The sequence below is a fragment of the Natator depressus genome, chromosome 7 (genome assembly GCF_965152275.1).
Source record: "Natator depressus isolate rNatDep1 chromosome 7, rNatDep2.hap1, whole genome shotgun sequence".
Lineage (NCBI taxonomy): Eukaryota > Metazoa > Chordata > Testudines > Cheloniidae > Natator > Natator depressus.
The window spans coordinates 43,076,715-43,100,451 of record NC_134240.1 but is presented as its reverse complement, the minus strand read 5'-3'; the positions used below and the strand labels follow the sequence as shown (position 1 = coordinate 43,100,451).

Here is a 23,737-nt window from a genome sequence, read left to right as displayed (position 1 = left end):
GTGTGGTGTGTGGTTGCTGGTGAGTATTTGCTTCAGGTTGGGGGGCTGTCTGTAGGCAAGGACTGGCCTGTCTCCCAAGATTTGTGAGAGTGATGTGTCGTCCTTCAGGATAGGTTGTAGATCCTTGATGATGCGTTGGAGGGGTTTTAGTTGGGGGCTGAAGGTGATGGCTAGTGGCGTTCTGTTATTTTATTTGTTGGGCCTGTCCTGTAGTAGGTAACTTCTGGGTACTCTTCTGGCTCTGTCAATCTGTTTCTTCACTTCAGCAGGTGGGTATTGTAGTTGTAAGAATGCTTGATAGAGATCTTGTAGGTGTTTGTCTCTGTCTGAGGGGTTGGAGCAAATGTGGTTGTATCACAGAGCTTGTCTGTAGACAATGGATCGTGTGGTGTGGTCTGGATGAAAGCTGGAGGCATGTAGGTAGGCATCGTGGTCAGTAGGTTTCCGGTAAAGGGTGGTGTTTATGTGACCATCGCTTATTTGCATCGTAGTGTCCAGGAAGTGGATCTCTTGTGTGGACTGGTCCAGGCTGAGGTTGATGGTGGGATGGAAATTGTTGAAATCATGGTGGAATTCCTCAAGGGCTTCTTTTCCATGCATCCAGGTGGTGAAGATGTCATCAATGTAGCGCAAGTAGAGTAGGGGCATTAGGGGACGAGAGCTGAGGAAGCGTTGTTCTAAGTCAGCTATAAAAATGTTGGCATACTGAGGGGCCATGCAGGTACCCATAGCAGTGCCGCTGATTTGAAGGTATACATTGTCCCCAAATGTGAAATAGTTATGGGTGAGGACAAAGTCACAAAGTTCAGCCACCAGGTTTGCAGTGACATTATCGGGGATACTGTTCCTGACGGCTTGTTGTCCATCTTTGTGTGGAATGTTGGTGTAGAGGTCTTCTACATCCATAGTGGCTAGGATGGTGTTTTCAGGAAGATCACCGATGGATTGTAGTTTCCTCAGGAAGTCAGTGGTGTCTCGAAGATAGCTGGGAGTGCTGGTAGCATAGGGCCTGAGGAGGGAGTCTACATAGTCTACATAGCCAGATAAACCCAGGAACCTATCCTTGCAACAAAGCCCATTGCCAACTGTGTCCACATATCTATTCAGGGGACATCATCATAGGGCCTAATCACACCAGCCACGCTATCAGAAGCTCGTTCACCTGCACATCTACCAATGTGATATATGCCATCATGTGCCAGCAATGCCCCTCTGCCATGTACATTGGCCAAACCGGACAGTCTCTACGTAAAAAAATAAATGGACACAAATCAGACGTCAAGACTTATAACATTCAAAAACCAGTCGGAGAACACTTCAATCTCTTTGGTCACTCGATTACAGATCTAAAAGTGACAATTCTTCAACAAAAAAACTTCAAAAACAGACTCCAACGAGAGACTGCTGAATTGGAATTAATTTGCAACCTGGATACAATTAACTTAGGCTTGAATAAAGACTGGGAGTGGATGGGTCATTACACAAAGTAAAACTATTTCCCCATGTTTATTCTCCACCCCCCCGCCCCCCCGCCGTTCCTCAGATGTTCTTGTCAACTGCTGGAAATGGCCCACCTTGATTATTACTACAAAAGGTTTTTTTCCCCTGCTCTCCTGCTGATAATAGCTCACCTTACCTGATCACTCTCATTACAGTGTGTATGGTACTAGCCATTGTTTCATGTTCTCTGTGTATATAAATCTCCCCACTGTATTTTCCACTGAATGCATCCGAGGAAGTGAGCTGTAGCTCACGAAAGCTTATGCTCAAATAAATTTGTTAGTCTCTAAGGTGCCACAAGTCCTCCTTTTCTTTTTGCGTATACAGACTAACAAGGCTGCTACTCTGAAACTGATTTGGAAGGTTCTATTTACATATGGGCCAAATTCTTGTTTCAATTACACCCCATGCAACCCCACCCACTTCATGGGGCATATCTCAGATCAGAATTTGCTCCATAGTTCTCCACAGGTCTTTATCTTAATTGAATTAAATTAACTCCTAATTCTAATTTTATTTTTAATTAATTCTTCTATCATCTCTTTCTCTCTCTCCCTCCTATTTTTTGTATTTCCTTATTTCTTTACAGTACTTCAATCAAGTTGAGCCTAATTCAATCCTAAATTGCGTGGGTATAACTGAGGGGAGAATTTGCCCCTTTACTTTCTTTGTCTGGCATCCTTAGATTCTCTTCTTTTTTCTCTAACATCGCATCTGGGGCTAGATTCTGTTATCAGTAACACTGGTGTAATTTTGGAGTAACTACAGTGCAGTCAATGGGGCAGATCCTTATTGGTATAAATGGAGTAAACAAAGTGGCTTTAGTGAAGTCAAAGTAGTTATGCCAATTTACACCAGCTGAAGATCTGGCCCCATGGATTAACATTGTTGTCACTGAAGTCAGAAACTGTTCCACGCTCTCTGTTCAGCTTAAATTGCCATTTCCACCTACCCTGGAACATTCTAATTCTGGCAATCTTCAGATTAAAGCGCTTGTCCATGTCAGGCAGGGGCAACTCTGGGACAAGATTTCCTCACAGAGCTGTTCTGTTGAGATGCTTGTGAAAGATGCCATTACCACATTCTTATGCTGTCATCTGCCTGAAAGGCAGGGCAGCTACCGTTTGATGAGTAAGACCTCAACTGGCTATTACAACAGCAAATATCACTATTCTCTACCATATTTCTTTTTGTTTCCAGCCCTATGTACCAGGGAGGGTATGCACTGGAGGAAGGCTCCTGGAAAAATGATTTACTAGGTAGAATGTATTGCATGAGTGTAACCCTTCTGCCCATCAGAGTTGGCAGCAACAAGGGCCGGGTTCAGTATCTAGGGGTTCCATTCCAATAATACAATGCAAAACCGGCTCGAGCCCCCACCCAGTGACCTGAGACAAATATATACCACCCCTGCTGGGCGCCTCCAAGAGGCAATACTTCCCCTCTCCCAAGCACGGAGTCTGAGTGTAGCAAAAAAGACTTTTAGTAACAGAGAGAAACAATGTGGCATCATGTTGGGGAAACACCACCAACAGGATTCACAACACAACCCATGAGCAAAAACCCACCCCAAGCAAAATGGGGTGTGTCCTTTCCCTTGGGTTCTTGAGTCCAGCAACCCAAAATCACCCAAAAGTCCAATGGCCCAAAAGTCTCTGTCCCTGGTCAGGGCGGCCCCAGAGTTCGAAAGTTTATCTGCAGAGTTTTACCTCCCAACCTGGGTGGAAATGGGGGCAGGGGAGGGGAAGAGGTAAGGGGCACCTTACATGATCTAAAGCTGACTGCCCCACAGCTCCATAGGGCTGTGCTCCGCTCCGCTCCACCAGCCAGTCCACAAATTGCTCCACGTCCCACAAGCAGCTCCCACCATCCCATGAACTACTCCACCAGCCGGTCCACGAACTGCTCCGCGTCTCACAAGCAGCTCCTGCCGTCCCATGAAGTGCTCCGCTCGGCATCCCACAAACAGCTCCGGCTGCCCCATAAACTGCTCCACCAGCGGGTCCAGCTGTCCCACAAACTGCTCCACAATATATCTTCAGGCTCCCCCACTACTTAACACAACACTCAATGATTTCAGCTCTTAATCAGTTTTTAGCTCTTTTGTGATCGCAGCTTGTAAAGTAGGGTAGCCTCAGTGCTGGTACACCATTAGCCCAAAGTGAATTCAGCTCAGCAGCCTGTAATTAGACTTCTAATGGAATCAACATTAGCTCTGATACTCCACAGTAGAGAGAGAAGGAAGTGCAACTAGCATGTAAGGCCCTCACCAGGGAACCCATGCCACCAAGTATAAATACCTGTCCCCCACCTCTCTCAATTCACAGAGTTTTGGAACCCATGTCCCTTGCCTAGCGAGTGCTACTTAGTTGATGGCGAGTCCCTCCAGCATAACAAAAGGCCCAGTACAGTTCCAAGCACAGTTCCCATAATCAGGGTAATAACAATTTATTCTTCCTGCCCCATAACAGAGACACTGGGGAATCCCACAGCAACCAAAGTGACCATTTGGGCAGCTATCGGCTCTTGCTAGGCGGGGTGGGTGTGCCTATGCAAATGAGATCAGCCCCTGAAGTTCTTTTCCACAACTTGCCACATCTCACCACCAGATATCAGGGTGGAGCTCATCCTGACTCTGCTTACATGAGTAACCCTCCTGGCTTAGGGTGACCAGACAGCAAGTGTGAAAAATCAGGACAGAGGATGGGGAGTAATAGGAGCCTATATAAGAAGAAGACCCAAAAATCGGGACTGTCCCTATAAAATTGGGACATCAGGTAACCCTACCCTGGCCTGATCCATAGCCCCGCCCCTAAACTGCATGCCCCTCCCCTTGAGCCATAGCACTGCCCCCAAATGGAAGGCCCCGCCTCTTGAGCATCAGGCTCCGCCCCCCAGTGCTACGTCCCAGCCCCCAGCGTTGCCTCAGACTCAGCCTGGTCGTAAGCCCCGCCCCTCACGTGTGCCAGTCGGCGGCGCAGGCTCCCAATAAAGTTGCTGTGGTTGGGGCGGGCAGCTGCCTTGGGGGCGGCCGGGGGGTGGGAGGGAAGAGACAGAGCGGGATACAAACAAACATGGCGGCGGCAGTTGGTGCTGGGGGAGGCGGCGCTGCTGCCGGGGCCAGGCGGAGGAGAGCGGCCGAGTGAGCGCCGCGCAGCCGGAGCCCGGCCAGCCAGCCGCCCCGCGGGACGAGGGATGGAGGCGGTGGGGGCCGGGGAGGAAGGTGAGGAGCCGCCCAAGGAGGCCCGGATACTCGGCTCCGAGCTGCTGGAGAGCTACACGGTGAGGGGTTAATGGGGCCGCCCCCGGGGGCCGGTGTGGGGGGTAACGCTGGAGGGCCGGTGTGGGGGGTAACGCTGGAGGGCCGGGGGCCGCCCCCCGGGGGCCGGTGTGGGGGTAACGCTGGAGGGCCGGGAGTGGGACCAGCCGAGGGTGCCATCCCATGCATGGGGTGGAATGGGATCGTGGGAGGCAGGGAGGGGAGTAGGTTGCCCCCGGGTCCCATGGGTGAGATGGGGCCGGTGAGAGGGGAGCAGGACAACCCCCAGTGCACTAGTACTTAGCTCAGGGTCTCCTCGCGGAGTAAGGAAGGGAGTTGTCTGAGTGCTGGCTTTGAATAGCGATGCGGCCAGTTTGGGTAGCCTCCTCATTTCACTCCTCCCTCGGCTGTCCTCGGGAACGGAAGGGCAGAATTTTCAAAAGTGCCCAGTCCCCACTCTTGGGGCCAGATTTTCAAAAGCACCCAGTACATTGGAGAATGAGCCTTGCTCCTAATGGACGAGCACTCTTAAAAATCTGGCCCCAATTGCTGGTGCTGAGCCCTTGGAAATCTGGCCCAGGAGCTCATTTGAAAATCTAGCCCTGTGGAGCAAAGCAGTGCCTTTTAGTTTGGCAGGATTTGTATGAGTGGCTATCATGTTCTTAGCATCTGTTTGCTCTGAGAATTTGTCAGTAAGGGAAGATCGCTTTTAAACCTAGACTAAATTAAATATTTTAATGGTTGACATAATGAAAACACTTTAAACCTGTCTTCTAGGTGAAAAGTTTTGAGAGCTTTCTTGGGGAAAATCAGACGATTTGGGGGGGGGTTAAAATTCTCAGCAGACATTTCTGAGTTTACTTAAACAACAACTTGGAGAAGGAATTTAAAAGCACGCAAATTCTGTTTCTAAACTGTGTATATAGGAATTGTGCAATTACTTTTTTTTATTTTAAACAGCTTCTTCCTGAAAAACAGACCAAGGAACTATTTTATATAGCATATGTCCATTAAATTACTCTGTCTATAACTAAACATTTGTTCTCCTCCTAGGCTAGTTTACTGTGATTAGAACAATCTCTTCTCACTGAATCCATCAGTATGATTGCACAAATTTCATTCTGCCCACAGAATGAAGTGCTCTGAAAATGCTTAGAAAATTTAAAGGGACACAGTCAACTTAAAAATGGCTCTTTCTGAAATTTTTTTACCTACTATTGTTACAAGTACATCTAAGCTTACTGTAGCTGAAATTTTTGAAAAAAACCCTGTCTTTTTTCATGTTACCTCTGTGAACAGGGGTGCTGGAACAATTTATATAGTGAGGGTGCTGAGAGTCATTGAACCAAACTGTAAACTCTGTATATGATAGAAACTGTTTCAAGCCAGTGGGTGTGGTAGCATCCCCAGAATCTCTAGTTCCAGAATCTGTGAACCTTCACACAGTTTTTAAATAGGCAAGTGTGTAGAACCAGGAATTGGCAGGAGGACTCAGACAGATGTTGTGCCTGAAATTCTGTAACTGTTTAGACTGATTTCAGAGTAGCAGTCATGTTAGTCTGTATTCACAAAAAGAAAAGGGGTACTTGTGGCACCTTAGAGACTAACAGATTTATCTGAGCTTAAGCTTTCGTGAGCTACAGCTCACTTCATCGTGAGCTGTAGCTCACGAAAGCTTATGCTCAGATTAATTTGTTAGTCTCTAAGGTGCCACAAGCACTCCTTTTCTTTTTGTTTAGACTGACTAGATTTCAGGTTGGTGTTGTCCCTTTAAACATGTGTAATGTGACTATTCTCCCTATTTTTTCCACACTTTGCAATGAGTCAGATGTGACAAGCAAATTTGTTTGCTGTTTAAGAGCAATCACTGTGTTCCCTGTACAGCAGGGGTTCTCAACCTTTTTCTCTCTGAGCCCCCCCCCCCCCCAACATGCTATAAAAATTCCATGGCCCAGCTGTGCCACAACAATGGTTTTTCTGCATATAAAAGCCAGGGCTGGTGTTAGGGGGTAGCAAGGGTAATTGCCTGGGGCCCCACACCATAGCGGGCACTGTGAAGCTAAGTTGCTCAGGTTCTGGCATCAGTCCTGGGTGATGGAGCTTGGGGCCCGAGCGGCAGTCCTGCATGGATGGACTTCAGCTTTCTGGCATGGGACGTAGTGAGTCTAATGCCAGTCACTTGTAAACTTAGATTTGACCTAAAATTTAAATTTTTATAAAATCAAGCTTTTATAAAACCTAAGGCCAATAGTAATGTTTTTATACATTTTTTAAAAGTCTACAGATTTTTTTTAAAAATAAACACTTGTCTTGAGTGTTTGGAACTCAAACATTGCAACACTGAGAACCTGGAAGTGAAAGAGCCTACACAAAAGTGAAATGACTTAATTGTTTTTTTTCCAATCTGAGAAAAATGTAAAAAAAAAAAAAAAATTAGCAGCAAACTGAATTTTTGCAATTTCCACTTTTAGTAATCCAAAGGTAGTGGTAGCAACATTTATATTGTGATTTTTAAATTCTCTCCTTTAAAAGACAAACAAACAAAAAACAACCAAGGCCTGGTCCTGGGTTTTAATAAGGCGCACCTGTATTAAAAATGCTGAATTAACTTAAACGTTTAAGTTAAGGGGGAAATAAGGTAAAAGTCCACCTCCGCTTTGAATTTTCTGCATGAACTTCTATTTTATGTTTTAAAAGAATCAGATTGCTTTAGCTTATTGCTTCTTATTTTCTTCCACTCCATGAGACTATTGAATTCAAGAAGGTCACAGAGACTGGAAAAATTTAAAGAGCCATTTTAATGCCTGTATCTTTGTAACAGCTTTGTCCTGTAAAATATCAGGGGTAAGACAACAGTTCTAGGTGGCTTAAACAGATGTTGGCAATTACCACTGAAATTGTTACAGGTGCTGAGGAATGGAAAGAAGGATTAAACTAACCTGAAAGAAACTAAACTTGCTATTGAGTCTCTGTTTGTCTTTGAAAACATTTATCAACGAAAATGTGAAGAGTCAGGGCTTTCTCTTGCTTTTACTACCTTTGTATTGTTCTGCTTGCAATTTAAGCTTTAGACATACCACAGCTTTGTCCTTCCTACTTAAGCCATTTCTATTAGATACTCACTGAAGGTTGTCTGGTTAAAGAAAGGACTCTCATACCACTAGCACTGCATTTGTTTCCCCAACACACCTGGTTCATTGCCCCTGAGTTATGTGCTCCTGCATTTCCTGGCAATTGCAAACGTTTTTTAATCTAAATACTTTTCTTGATTTTTTTAAAGGAAATTATTGCAGCTTCTTGTATTGATAGAGAGTTTTTATCTACTTGTAGCTTTATTAGGGAGGAAATATGGTTTTGTGGTTATATTATGGGTCTGAAATTTGGAAGTTGTTGGTGATCTGCACACCTCTGCCCCAGATTTCGGGCAAATCCCAGTTTCTCCTTCTGTAAAATGGAAGTACTTGCCATTTTCACCATTGTGTTAGCCCTAATTCATTAGCATCTACTATGCTTTGAGATCCTTATGTAGAAGTTGCTGTGGAAGTAGAAATCATTCAAGTCTCTAATGTGAGACCAGCAGCTTTCTTCCTTGCACATAGAGCAAGTGAACTGGAATCAGGCTGTAGCACTGATGTTCACTTTAGCAAATGGGGTTAACAATCATACTGTTCTTTTTGAAATACTAACTTAATATAACATTTTCTTTATGTGCTTGAGAGGAATGCTATCTAGGATATAAACTCCTAACTACAACATCAACCTTAAAAAAAAAAATCAAAATTCTTATCAGCTATTTGTTATGCATGCTAAATATTGGTCTTTGATACAAACATTTCAAACAAATAAAAAACTTGAAGTGACTAGACTGAATAAACAGCTTCATGTCAAGAATGAAGAGATACACGTGCTCAGTACTGTAAGAGTATTAGCACGAAAAAATGACTGATCTATAGATACACTGAAGACTTTACAAAAGAGGATCTAACCTGTCCAAGACAATTAGTATATGCTGAAGGGTACAGAGTCCCTCACTAAACAGAGCAATCTGGTAAAATGAGACTGCCTGCAAAGTGGGAGTTGTGCTCAGAGGAGCAAGCCAGTGAACAGTCGGGTTGTAAACAGTTCTGAGATTTAATGAAAAACCTGTGCATGGCTAAAATGTATGCAGAGCTCTCTTGCACTAAGTAAATTTTTGTCTGCAAGACCTTACAGGTTGATGCAATTTTGTCATCTTTTTCACTTTGTTTATATCATTCCAACAGATGGCTTGATAGACACACGGCCCATGAAAACTCTTAATATAGTAAGCATAGTCAGCCTTGTTGTATTAGTGGGATCAAACAAAATCAGTTAGGAATAGTTTTAAACATTAGTCTGACAAATCTTTTTTTAATCAGATTTTTGCTTTAACAATTGGTAGTTAATTCTGTATCAGTTTTTGAAGCATTGCTTTGCAGGAAATCCAAGGCTCTATTCATATTTACTGAGTAAGTTATGACAGTGTGGATTATTGTGAAGTGATTCACCAATACTCTGGTTGCTAATGCTTTTAGGGGTGTGTGTATATGTGTGCTAATAAACGGTGAATGAAGTCTAATTCCTTCCTCCTTGCCGCAGGTTATCAGTTTATACTGAGAAGTTTGACGTTTGATTAACTGTACCTTTACCATAGCTTGACTACTTCGAGTATTTTTGATCAGACATTATCCAGTCTGTGTTTTACATGTAGCCACAATGTATAACCTCCCATAATAGTTAATTCATAAAGCTGATTTTGCTGCATAAAGTATTTCCTCTTATTAGTTCTAAATTTAATACCCTCCACTTTCATTAAGTCTTCCCCTTGCTTTTATACGGGAGCAGGTTATAGGGAAGGGACTGATAGTTTTAATCATATACTTAATAATTAGTACCACTCCAATTTGTTTTTGTTAAATAGTCCTAGGCCAGGTATACACTAGAGCAGTGCTCTTCACTATTTTTGAAGTGGGGGCCACTTAGACAAAAAACCTTCAATGTGAAAGCCACATCAACCTGACACAGATGGCTGAACTCTCAGAGTTCTTTGTTGGTTGATATGGTAATAATACGGTTATTGGTAATATTGCTTGCGGTGCAGGAAGGGATATGGGAGGCTGGCTCTGGGAGGGGGCTTGGGGCTGGGGTGCAGGAGGGGGTGAGGGGTGCAAGCTCTGGGAGGGAGTTTGGGTGCAGGAGGAAACTCCAGGCTGGCACAGAGTGTTTGGGTGCAGGCTCTGGGCGGGGGTTCAGGGCAGGGGCTTGGGCTCCAGGAGGGGTTATGGGGTGCAGGAGGGGTTATGGGGTGCAGGCTCTGGGAGGGGGAGGGGGCGGGGGTATTGGGGGCTGGCTCTGGGAGGGGGCTCGGTGTAGGGTGCAGGAGGGGGTGAGGAGTGCAAGCTCCGGGAGGCTACAGGTTGGGTGGTAGAAGAACTATTCAGAACCTCTCCATTGAAGGGGGTGGCACTTACTTTGGGTGGCCCCGGCCCCACACCACTCCTGAAAGGGGCCAACTTGCCCCTCCGGCCCCTCGGGGGGCACATGGCTCTGCATGCTGCCCCTCTCTGCAGGCACTGCCCCCACAGTTCCCATTGGCCACAGTTCCCCGTTCTTGGCCAAAGGGAGTTGCGGGGGCGGTGCTTGTAGGCAGGAGCAGCGTGTGGAGACCTCTGCTCCACCTATTATCCCCTGGGGCTGCGGGGGCCTGCTGGCCACTTCCAGGAGCAGCCAGGGTAGGCAGGGAGCCTGTCTTAGCTGCAGCCCCACTGCGCCGCCGGAGAGCGTGATTGACAGGGAGCCGCACTTAGGGTCCATGGGAGCTGCCACTGGCTCACGAGCCTTGCAGGGAGAACACTGCACTACAGACTTATATCGATATAACTGTCTTTCTCAGGAGTGTGAAAAATCATAGAATATCAGGGTTGGAAGGGACCTCAGGAGGTCATCTAGTCCAACCCCTTGCTCAAAGCAGGACCAATCCCCAACTAAATCATCCCAGCCAGGGCTTTGTCAAGCCTGACCTCAAAAACTTCTAAGGAAGCAGATTCCACCACCTCCCTAGGTAATGCATTCCAGTGTTTTACCACCCTCCTAGTGAAAAAGTTTTTCCTAATATCCAACCTAAACCACCCCCACTGCAACTTGAGACCATTACTCCTCGTTCTGTCATCTGGTACCACTGAGAACAGTCTAGATCCATCCTCTTTGGAACCCCCTTTCAGGTAGTTGAAAGCAGCTATCAAATCCCCCCTCATTCTTCTCTTGTGCAGACTAAACAATCCCAGTTCCCTCAGCCTCTCCTCATAAGTCATGTGTTCCAGTCCCCTAATCATTTTTGTTGCCCTCCGCTGGACGCTTTCCAAATTTTCCACATCCTTGTAGTGTGTGGCCCAAAACTGGACACAGTACTCCAGATGAGGCCTCACCAGTGTCAAATAGAGGGGAACGATCATGTCCCTCGATCTGCTGGCAATGCCCCTACTTCTACATCCCAAAATGCCATTGGCCTTCTTGGCAACAAGGGCACACTGTTGACTCATATCCAGCTTCTTGTCCACTGTAACCCCTAAGTCCTTTTCTGCAGAACTGCTGCCTAGCCATTCCATCCCTAGTTTGTAGCGGTGCATGGGATTCTTCCGTCCTAAGTGCAGGGCTCTGCCCTTGTCCTTGTTGAACCTCATCAGATTTCTTTTGGCCCAATCCTCTAATTTGTCTAGGGCCCTCTGTATCCTATCCCTACCCTCCAGCGTCTCTACCTCTCCTCCCAGTTTAGTGTCATCTGCAAACTTGCTGAGGGTGCAATTCACGCCATCCTCCAGATCATTAATGAAGATATTGAACAAAACCGGCCCCAGGACCGACCCTTGGGGCACTCCACTTGATACCAGCTGCCAACTAGACATGGAGCCATCGATCGCTACCTGTTGAGCCTGACAATCTAGCCAGCTTTTTATCCACCTTATAGTCCATTCATCCAGCCCATACTACTTTAACTTGCTGGGAAGAATACTGTGGGATACTGTGTCAAAAGTTTTGCTAAAGTCAAGGAATAACACGTCCACTGCTTTCCCCTCATCCACAGAGCCAGTTATCTTGTCATAGAAGGCAATTAGATTAGTCAAATCCATGCCCCTGAGGAACAGTTATACTGACCTAACCCCCAGTGTAGACAGTGCTATGTTGGTGAAAGAGCTTCTCCTGTCAACATAGCTACCACCTCTCGTGGTGGTGGATTAACTACACTGAGTCAGCGTAGAAGCATCTTTACTTAAGCACTGCAGTGGTGCAACTGTAGTGTAGACCTGTGCAGTATTTTACGTGTAGACCTGTAGGCTTTGCAGTTTCTCATGGAGCGCAAGTTCCACCATGCCCTTTGAGACTTCATAATTGGACACAGTACTCAGGTGAGTTTGTAATTCTTTGTTTGACCTAACTTCTGTCTTTTCGTTACTGTGCTTCAAACACCCAAGCAATGTTTTCAGTAGCAGCTGCTGTGCACTAGGTAGACTTCTTGATTGCATTCTGTTGTAGACCTCATTTTTCTTGCAGCATACTAACATATAAATTCTGGTGTTTCATGAACAATTAAGTGTCTTTGACCACTTTTAAAGTGTTAAATTGTAGCCTATTTTGATATCCTGTATGCTAGTCTTCTGGGTTGATTACATGAAACAAAGGCATTCTTCATTTATTAAGAAGATTTGAAAACTGATCATGAGTAATTTTTTTTTCAAATGTGATTAGTGATAGAACTGTTTCATTGAGTTACAACAGCTGTGAAATGGGACCACGTGACCTGCCATCTCTTCCACATTCCTGATTATATCAAGTGATTTCAGGGCTCGCTGATCAGCTGATTATTCACTTCATGCACATCCCAGAAGAAGGTTAAACAATGTGGTGCCTTAAATTTTGTGTTTTCCCATTGTTGTACACATGGAGGTTGGCTCTGTTGGTTCAGGGTTCACCTCTGCTGCCCCTTTTATCTTCCTCCAACACCTTCCAGATTTCATCATGATGGCTTCCTTCCAATCCGTCAGAAGGTAGATTGAGAGTTTCCTTTAGAACCAGTCAATGTGGCTTTAAAAGGTCATCTGCAAATGAAAATCTTAAGGTTCACCTATTCAGCACATCCATAATAAAATAGTTTTGGGGTCTCCCGATGTCAGTTGCTTCCAGCTTAACTTTAATGGCCATTCATGCACAGTCACACTTGCCATGAAGCTTTGTCATAGCCCGGAGCAAGGTCATTGGGCCTTGAGTAATTCTGTTTATCTTGTCTGGCTTCTCAGTTTCTATACCCTCAAAGGGAATACAGTTATTTAAAAAACTGAAAAATCATTAAATGGACTTGCCTAGGAGCTCTGCTGGAGTTTCATGGTAGCTGTGAAGTCTGTACATGGTGTATGCTAAGTTGTCACACTGGGCATGATTTTGGTAGACCTGGAGGAGAGATGTTAGCTTTTAGAGTTGTGCGAGGTGCTTCTGAAGAACCTTTTGTCCTGGCTGGAGGGAATGTTCAGAGCATAGTGCAGAAAGAGGTGGGATTTTGAAATATTTGTGGTTCACCTTTAAATCATACAGATAAATGGTAGCTGAGTTTAAATGCTTCTCAAGTGCCTTACTCTGCTGTTTGCTTTCTTTAGGTATACATTATTCAAGTCAGCGTTGGGAGTCATCAGTGGACAGTCAAACATCGTTACAGTGACTTCCATGACTTGCATGAAAAGGTAAAGATCTGAAGTCTGTGGTCTTGAGCTCTTGCAAAATAAATAACTTGTCAAATCCTGCTCCATAGCACAAGCTTACTGACATACTTTATATTTTTTTTTAAAAGGAAGGGATATTTGGCCTTTGGGATGTAGCAAACCTGCTCAATTAGTGCAAAGCAAAAACAAATAAACAAAAGCATTATTGCACCCCTTGGAAGTCAGCATCTGCCTGTCACCAAACCCTAGAACCAGCCCTGCAGACTCTAATCCTTACACTCTTGGCTGAGAGTGCCATATGTGATCTGTTTCAGAGTAACAGCCGTGTTAGTCTGTATTCGTAAAAAGAAAAGGAGTACTTGTGGCACCTTAGAGACTAACCAGTTTATTTGAGCATGAGCTTTCGTGAGCTACAGCTCACTTCATCGGATGCATAGCATATCGTGGAAACTGCAGAAGACATTATATACACACAGAGACCATGAAACAAAACTTCCTCCCACCCCACTGTCCTGCTGCTAACAGCTTATCTAAAGTGATCATCAAGTGATCATCAAGGAAGGCCATTTCCAGCACAAATCAAGGTTTTCTCACTCTTCTCCCCCCCCCCCCCAACACACACACAGACACACATACAAACTCACTCTCCTGCTGGTAATAGCCCATCCCTCTTTGAAACCTCTCTTTATAATGCGCATGATAATCAAGGTGGGTCATTTCCAGCACTAATCCAGGTTTTCTCACACCCCCCCCCACACACACCCCCTCCAAAAACCACACACACAAACTCACTCTCCTGGTGGCAATAGCTCATCTTACAATGTGCACAGCAATAATCCAAGTTTAACCAGAACGTCTTGGGGGGGGGGGGGGTTTGTAGGAAAAAAACAAGGGGAGATAGGCTACCTTGCATAATGACTTAGCCACTCCCAGTCTCTATTCAAGCCCAAATTAATAGTATCCAATTTGCAAATGAATTCCAATTCAGCAGTTTCTCGCTGGAGTCTGGATTTGAAGTTTTTTTGCTTTAAGATAGCGACCCTCATGTCTGTGATTGCGTGACCAGAGAGATTGAAGTGTTCTCCGACTGGTTTATGAATGTTATAATTCTTAACATCTGATTTGTGTCCATTTATTCTTTTACGTAGAGACTGTCCAGTTTGACCAATGTACATGGCAGAGGGGCATTGCTGGCACATGATGGCATATATCACATTGGTGGATGTGCAGGTGAACGAGCCTCTGATAGTGTGGCTGATGTTGTTAGGCCCTGTGATGGTGTTCCCTGAATAGATATGTGGGCACAGTTGGCAATGGGCTTTGTTGCAAGGATAGGTTCCTGGGTTAGTGGTTCTGTTGTGTGGTATGTGGTTGTTGGTGAGTATTCGCTTCAGGTTGGGGGGCTGTCTGTAGGCAAGGACTGGCCTTTCTCCCAAGATTTGTGAGAGTGTTGGGTCATCCTTCAGGATAGGTTGTAGATCCTTAATAATGCGTTGGAGGGGTTTTAGTTGGGGGCTGAAGGTGACGGCTAGTGGCGTTCAGTTATTTTCTTTGTTAGGCCTGTCCTGTAGTAGGTGACTTCTGGGAACTCTTCTGGCTCTATCAATCTGTTTCTTCACTTCCGCAGGTGGGTATTGTAGTTGTAAGAATGCTTGATAGAGATCTTGTAGGTGTTTGTCTCTGAGGGGTTGGAGCAAATGCGGTTGTATCGCAGAGCTTGGCTGTAGACGATGGATCGTGTGGTGTGGTCAGGGTGAAAGCTGGAGGCATGTAGGTAGGAATAGCGGTCAGTAGGTTTCCGGTATAGGGTGGTGTCGATGTGACCATCGTTTATTAGCACTGTAGTGTCCAGGAAGTGGATCTCATGTGTGGACTGGACCAGGCTGAGGTTGATGGTGGGATGGAAATTGTTGAAATCATGGTGGAATTCCTCAAGGGCTTCTTTTCCATGGGTCCAGATGATGAAGATGTCATCAATATAGCGCAAGTAAAGTAGGGGCGTTAGGGGACGAGAGCTGAGGAAGCGTTGTTCTAAATCAGCCATAAAAATGTTGGCATACTGTGGGGCCATGCGGGTACCCATAGCAGTGCCGCTGATCTGAAGGTATACATTGTCCCCAAATGTAAAATAGTTATGGGTAAGGACAAAGTCACAAAGTTCAGCCACCAGGTTAGCCGTGACATTATCGGGGATAGTGTTCTTGATGGCTTGTAGTCCATCTTTGTGTGGAATGTTGGTGTAGAGGGCTTCTACATCCATAGTGGCCAGGATGGTGTTATCAGGAAGATCACCAATGGATTGTAGTTTCCTCAGGAAGTCAGTGGTGTCTCGAAGGTAGCTGGGAGTGCTGGTAGCGTAGGGCCTGAGGAGTGAGTCTACATAGCCGGACAATCCTGCTGTCAGGGTGCCAATGCCTGAGATGATGGGGCGTCCAGGATTTCCAGGTTTATGGATCTTGGGTAGTAGATAGAATATCCCAGGTCGGGGTTCCAGGGGTGTGTCTGTGCGGATTTGATCTTGCGCTTTTTCAGGAAGTTTCTTGAGCAAATGCTGTAGATGCTTTTGGTAACTCTCAGTGGGATCAGAGGGTAATGGCTTGTAGAAAGTGGTGTTGGAGAGCTGCCGAGCAGCCTCTTGTTCATATTCCGACCTATTCATGATGACAACAGCACCTCCTTTGTCAGCCTTTTTGATTATGATGTCAGAGTTGTTTCTGAGGCTGTGGATGGCATTGTGTTCTGCACGGCTGAGGTTATGGGGCAAGTGATGCTGCTTTTCCACAATTTCAGCCCGTGCACGTCGGCAGAAGCACTCTATGTAGAAGTCCAGTCTGCTGTTTCGACCTTCAGGAGGAGTCCACCTAGAATCCTTCTTTTTGTAATGTTGGTAGGCAGGCCTCTGTGGATCATTATGTTGTTCAGAGGTATCTTGGAAATATTCCTTGAGTCGGAGACGTCGAAAATAGGATTCTAGGTCACCACAGAACTGTATCATGTTCGAGGGGGTGGAGGGGCAGAAGGAGAGACCCCGAGATAGGACAGCTGCTTCTGCTGGGCTGAGAGTATAGTTGGATAGGTTAACAATATTGCTGGGTGGGTTGAGGGGACCATTGCTGTGGCCCCTTGTAGCCTGTAGTAGTTTAGAAAGTTTAGTGTCCTTTTTCTTTTGTAGAGAAGTAAAGTGTGAAGCTGGTTTTAGACCAAAGACTTGCTTCATATGGGTTACTAATGAGCAGCCATTGGATAGTAATTTCTAATACCTACCAACCTGTACTGATTTAAACAACAATATCGAAATATGGAATTCAAGGTCCAGACTCCAGAGAAACATTTTTCACACTGCAATAATAAGTAAATAAAAAGATTTTGCGATCCATTCAAAAGCATCTGGCAGTCTGGATTTGTCCCGTGGTCCGCCAATTAACTATCCCTGGTCTTGTGGAACAATGCTGGTGGTTGTACTTAATGTTTTTGGGGAGGCTGGGGAAGATTGGCGTTCAAAAGTTTGCGCACAGTGAGTGCCAAAATAAAATATACTTATTATTGTTAAACTTACTGTGGTTGTTTTCATGTTCTAATATTCTTAACTCCCTCCAAAAAAATCTGCCTGAAATTTATAGAAATTGAGATAAGAAGCCAAACCTTTTGAAGTAACTGCAGTTTCAGAGAAATGTTACAGGAAAAAAGAAAACATTCTCTTAATATCTTAAGTTGTACAATATTGCATCCTTCTTGCAAGATCAAAAACTATTTCAGGTAATAACTTATAATATTGCTGTTTCTACAGCTTGTTTCAGAAAAGAAGATAGATAAAAACCTGCTGCCTCCCAAGAAGATTATTGGGAAAAATTCCAAAAGTCTGGTGGAGAAAAGAGAGAAGGAATTAGAAGTTTACCTGCAAATGCTTCTGATCAAGTTCCCCATTGCTGCACCCAAATTGTTGTCACACTTCTTACATTTTCATTTATATGTAAGTTGCATCCTAGCTATCTAGGTATTTATAAAGTGCCCTCTCACTGTGATATCTTGCCCATTTGAGTCAATGAGCAGAGCAGGAGTCTAGTGAAAGTTCACACCCTAATTTTGAGTAGCTTGGGTTTTTTTTGATGTGATTAAACAAAATAGCTTTAAAATCACTCCCTTTTCAGGATTTGGGCAACATAAAAAGTTAGGCCATAGAATGAGCTTTTCCAGTGAAATCTTTGATGCTATCCCTACTGTCATTGAAACTGTGCTAGCAAATAATGTGGTCAGGGCCTTTGACATGAAAAATATGTTGGAGGGATACTCTGGTGCTTCTGAATGAATCTGCAGTTGCATTAATTGTTAATCTGAAATCAATATTGTTAGGTCTCAAAAGGAACATTATGTAATTGAACCCAACCCCTGCTTAATGATTAGTGGTTAGAACGGTGGTTCATATTAAGACAGCTTCCAGTAGGCCAAATGAAGAAAAATGGTCTCTCTCCAGGAAAACATACTGATGGAGTGGCCTCTAGAGAAATATCTCTACACAGCAGATAGAATATTATAGCAGAGAATGTTTGAGGTAAGAAGCAATAACTTCTTATTGCGATTCACAGATTGAAAATGGTTCATTCATCTCTTGTGATTGGGTTTCTCCTTTTTGTAGCATGCTGTTGTGTTGTAAGGATAAGCAGACATTACAAAGAGGAATATGCACTGGGGTTTGAGCAGGAAGGAAAAGTAGTAATTGCTTTAAATGGATGGATATGTGGTGGGGTGGATCGTTATAGTTAAGGCTATGATTATGTCACAGAGGTAATGGAAGTCATGGAATCTCTGGCACTGAGGGATCCAGGAGCCCCAGCAGCAGTGGGTGCTGAATCCACTTATCGCTTTTGTCAGGGATATTTTTAGTGAAAGTCAGGGACAGGTCACGGGCTTCCATGAGTTTTTGTTTATTGCCCATGACCTGGCCATGACTTTTACTAAAACTATCCATGACAAAAACCTAGCATTAATTATAGTTCAATCCAGATGTTTTGGAATTGAGTCACAAATGATCAGTTAAGTATGTTGATTAAGCTGTAGTGACTTAAGTAAAAACCATTTCAAAACACATAATGTGATCGTGAGTTTATAAAGGTTGACTTGAATAAATAGAGGGTTTGTTTCATATTATTGCTATTGATCTGTCATTTTGAGGAGAAGAACTAGTTTAAATTAAATGACAACTTTTAAAAATATAACTGTGCATAGTGACATGGCATAGTGTTTAAAATACAAGATTAGGAGATAGCTCTGGGTTCTAGTTTGATTCTGCACAGGCTTCTTGTGTGACCAAGAGCAAGTCACTTAATCTCCCTGTACTTTAGTTTCCCTCTCTGTATAATGGGGGTTAATACTTTGATCCATTAATGTTTTGGAAGGTGTTTGATTTCAAGTGGACGTGCAAAGCATTATTGTGTAGGCAATTTAACCTATATTCTCCCCCTTCAAAAAAGTATTGATTTGGAAAATAGCATATTTAGGCAGACTTCTAGATCTAAATACACATTGTTTTTGTTTCTTAACTGAGGCTGCCCAATTTAAGATACTATGAGGTGTGAATTTCAGAGGTGCTGTATACCTGTAACTGCTGCTGAAATTGTGCTTGCCCCACACCTCTGAAAGTCAACCTTACGTGTCTGACATTGAGCATCTCAACTGTAACAGCATGTGTAATACTCTGTTTAAATTGATTTTTGGTTTAGCATGAATGCTAATAATTTAATTCAGAGTACTTCAGGATTCAGAGTGCTTTACAAACCCTTACTATACCTAGGCTTGCGAGAATTAGATTTTTATTTTTTTGTAATTTTGACATAATAAGGATGTTTATTTTTAAGCATTTTTTTCTATTTAAATTTTCACAGTTGTGAGAAATTATGGGGGGAATATGTAAGAGGGGTCAGACAATTTACTGACAGTAGATGAGATTCAAAAAGTTTTAAAGCTTTATAGCTGTTAATACACAACTTGTCAACATTACATATCAAAATATACAAAATAAATATCCTTCAATCAAACTCGAATAAGTTCTCAAGCAGCACTTTTCTTCCTTTGCCTGTCTGTACATTTCAGTTATTATCCAGGGTAGTAGTTTTTCCTCGGTTTCTATTTGTATGCTGAAATCAGCGTTTATTGACATTTACCAATAGCAATCTAATCCTTCCAAGACTAAGTATACCTAATGAGAAAGGCATTGTAATAACATTTTACAGTTGTTCAAACTCAGGGACAGAGGTTGAGACTTTCCGATGACCATCTGGCAAGTCAGTGCTAGAGGTGAGAAGAGGACTTGGAGCCCCAACCCCCTGTCCTCTGCTCTTGTGCTGATTACTTTCCCCTTTGTGTCTGGAATATATCCAAACCCAGCTCATTGAAACTTACTTACTGCTACATATTCATCCACTTATCTTTATTTAAAAAATATTAGAACTGGGGTTAGCTAGCTAGACATCATTCTGTCTTTGGATAGTACTTGTGTGTTAGCAGCAAAGTGCAGTGCTGCTTAAATTATACCGCTTTTCCCAGTAGGCAAATCTGGGTTGATGTATGAACTCATAAAATCTTTTTGGATGTTCTAGAATACTTTCAAATATTTACGTTAGTTACACATCAAAAACCCCTAAATATTAACTTAGCAATTCTGCTAAATAAAAATACCCTGCAGCAGGCCTTTAAGAACATAATGACTGCTTAGGAAGGAGTACTGTGGAAAGGGATCTGGGGGTCATAGTGGACCACAAGGGAAATAGGAGTCAACAGTGTAACAGTGTTTCAAAAAAAGAGAACATCATTCTGGGATGTATTAGCAGGAATGTTGTTCACAAGACATGAGAAGTAATACCACTCTAGTCCGCATTGAATCGGTCTCAACTGGAGTATTGTGTCCAGTTCTGGGCACCACATTTCAGGAAAGATGTGGACAAATTGGAGAAAGTGTAGAGAACAGCAACAAAAATGGTTAAAGGTCTAGAAACATGACCTTTGAGGGAAGGTTGAAAAAAAGGGGTTTGTTTTTGTCTGGAAAAGAAGACTGAGAGGGGACATTACAGTTTTCAAATACATAAAAGGTTGTTACAAGGAGGAGGGAGAAGAGTTGTTGTTGTTAACCTCTGAGGATAGGACAAGAAGCAATGGGCTTTAATTGCAGCAAAGGAGGTTTAGGTTGGACATTAGGGAAAACTTCCTAACTGTCAGGGTGGTTAAGCACTGGAATAAATTGCCTATGGAGGTTGTGGAATCTCCATCACTGGAGATTTTTAAGAGCAGGGTAGACAAACACCTGTCAGGGATGGTCTAGATAATATTTAGTACTGCCATGAGTGTGGGGGACTGGACTAGATGACCTCTCGAGGTCCCTTCCAGTCCTATGATTCTATAACATAAGAATGGCCATGCTGAGTCAGACCAATGGTCAGTCTAGCCCAGTATCCTGTCTTCTGACAGTGGCTGGTGCCAGATGCTACAGAGGGAATGAACAGAGAATAGGGCAATTATTGAGTGATACATCCTCTGTCTTCCAGTCCCAGCTTCTGGCAGTTAAATGTTTGGGGACGCTTAGAGCATGGGTTTATGTCCGTGAGTAGCGCGGCTCATAGGCATTGATGGACCTATCCTTCATGAACTTATCTAATTTTTGTTTGAACCCAGTTATGTTTCTGGCCTTCACAACTTTCCCTGGCAATGCGTTCCAAAGGTTGACTGAACATTGTATGAAAAATTACTTTCTTATGTTTGTTTTAATCCTGTCACCTATTAATTTCATTGGGTGATTCCTGGTTTGTGTGTTATGTGAAGGGGTAAATAACACTTCCTTATTCCTTCCTCCATACCATTCATGATTTTATACACCTCTATCATATCCCCCCCCCTTAGTTGCCTCTTTTCTAAACTGAACGGTCCCAGTCTTTTTAATTTCTGCCCATATGGAAGATGTTCCATATCTCTAATAATTTTTGTTGCCCTTCTGTACTTTTTCCAATTCTGATATATCTTTTTCTGAGATAGGGCAACCTGCACAGCACGTAGTATTCAAGGTGTGGGTGTACCATGGATTTATATAGTGATATGATATTTTGTCTTATTTTGTATTCCTTTCTCCTAATGGTCCCTAACATTGTTAGCTTTATGTGACTGTCGCAGCATACTGAGCAGATGTTTTCAGAGAACTGTCCACGATGACTCCAAGATCTTTCTTGAGTAGTAACCTTTAATTTAGACTCCCCATCATTTTGTATGTATAATTGAGATTGTTTTCCAGCGTGCATTGCTTTGCATTTATGAAAATTGAATTTCATCTGCCATTTTGTTACCCAGATATCCAGTTTTGTAAGATCTTTTTGGACCTCTTGGCAGTCAGCTTTGGACTTAAGTATCTTGAGTAATTTTTTATAATCTGCAAACTTTGCCACCTCACTGTTTACCCCTTTTTCTAGATCATTTATAAATGTGTTGAACAGCACTGGTCCCTGTACAGATTGTTGGTGGACCCTGCTAGCTACCACTCTCCATTGTGAAAACTGACCATTTATTCCTATCCTTTGTTTCTTATCTTTTAACCAGTTACTGATCTATGAGAGGACCTTCCCTCTTATCCCATGACTGCTTACTTTGGTTAAGAGCCTTTGGTGAGGAACCTTGTCAAAGGCTTTCTGCAAGTCTGTGTATACCAGTGGTTCTCAAACTTTTGTACTGGTAACCCCTTTCAAATAGCAAGCCTATGAGTGTGACCCCCCCCACACCCTCTTATAAATTAACAACACTTTTTAATATATTTAACACCATTATAAATGCTGGATGCAAAGCAGGGTTTGGGGTGGAGGCTGACATCTTGCGACGTCCCCCCTGTAATAATCTTGCTACCCCCTGAAGGGTCCCGACCCCCAGTTAGAGAACCCCTGGTGTATACTATATCCACTGGATCATCCTTGTCCACATGGAGTGAAAATTACAGATACAACCATAAGTATGTGCCAGGATATTTATGCTTGTATCTGTAATTTTCACTCCATGCATCTGTAGAAGTGGTCTTTTACCCATGAAAGCTTATGCCCAAATAAATCTGTTAGTCTTTAAGGTGCCACCGGACTCCTCATTGTTTTAATTTGGTGTTTGAGTTCCTTCAGAACTGTTGGGTGAATCCCATCTGGTCCTGGTGACTTACTGCTGTTTAATTTATCAATTAAAAGGATGTGGGAATCTCCCTCACATCCTCTGCAGTGAAGATGGATTCAAAGAATTAATTTAGCTTCTTTGCAATGACCTAGTCTTCCTTGAGTGCTCCTTTAGCACCTTGACAGTCCTGTGGCCGCACTGGGTTCCTGTTTCTGATGTACTTAAAAAAAATTTTTTTTGCTGTTGGTTTTTGCATCTTTTGCTAGTTTCTCTTCAAATTCTTTTTTGGCCTACCTAATTATACTTTTACTATTGACTTGTCAGAGTTTATGCTCCTTTCTATTTTCCTCAGTAGGATTTGACTTCCAAACTTTAAAGGATGTCTTTTTGTCTCTTCTCACCTCTTTTACTCTTTTTAGCCATGGTGGCATTTTTACTGTTTTTTATAATTTGGGGTATACATTTAGTTTAAGCCTGTATTACAATGTTTTTAAAAAGTTTCTATGCAGCTTCCAGGCATTTCACTTTTGTCACTGTTCCTTTTAATTTCCGTTTAACTAGCTTCCTCATTTTTGTGTAGTTCCTCTTTGTGAAGTTAAATGCTACTGTGGTGGGTTTCTTTGGTATTTTCCTCCGTACAAGGATGTTAAATTTAATTACATTATAGTCGCTCTTACTGAGTGGTTCAGCTGTTTTCACCTCTTGGACCAGAACCTGTGTACCACTTAAGACTAAATTAAGAATTTCCTCTACACTTGCAGGTTCCAGGACTAGCTGTTCCAAGGAGCTTTTATTAATGGTGTCTAGACATTTTATCTCTGCATCTCTTCTTAAGGTGTCATGTACCCAGTCAATGTGGGGATAGTTGAAATCACCCATTATTGGGTTTGCTGTTTTTGTAGTCCCTCTAATATCCCTGAGCATTTTACAATCACCATTGCCATTCTTGTCAGGCAGTTGGTAGTATATTCCTACTGCTATACTCTTATTACTCAAGCATAGAATTTGTATGCATAGAGAAACTTGTTGCACAGTCCTGTACTTTACTTTTGACACCTGAATTGTCTCCTCTGCTATACTTACAAAATCTTGTAGCAAAGAAAAGAGGATGGGTGCTCCTGGAAGT

The 23,737-nt window shown here is 43.3% G+C and overlaps 1 protein-coding gene across 2 annotated transcripts in view; it reads left to right on the top strand.

Annotated features, from left to right (window-relative positions):
• Positions 1-4,555: 4,555 nt before the first annotated feature.
• Positions 4,556-23,737, top strand: part of NISCH (nischarin) — a 61,639-nt gene continuing 42,457 nt past the window's right edge. Inside the window, exons 1-3 of one of the 2 annotated variants that reach the window (XR_012640248.1) lie at positions 4,556-4,782; positions 13,423-13,506; positions 17,273-17,455. Coding sequence is in view for 1 of the 2 variants with exons in the window: in XM_074958266.1 (XP_074814367.1) it covers positions 4,696-4,782; positions 13,423-13,506; positions 17,273-17,455 (354 nt within the window). In the remaining variant the exon portion in view is untranslated. The remainder of the gene's footprint in view (positions 4,783-13,422; positions 13,507-17,272; positions 17,456-23,737) is intronic. The other variant, XM_074958266.1, reaches the window with a different exon arrangement.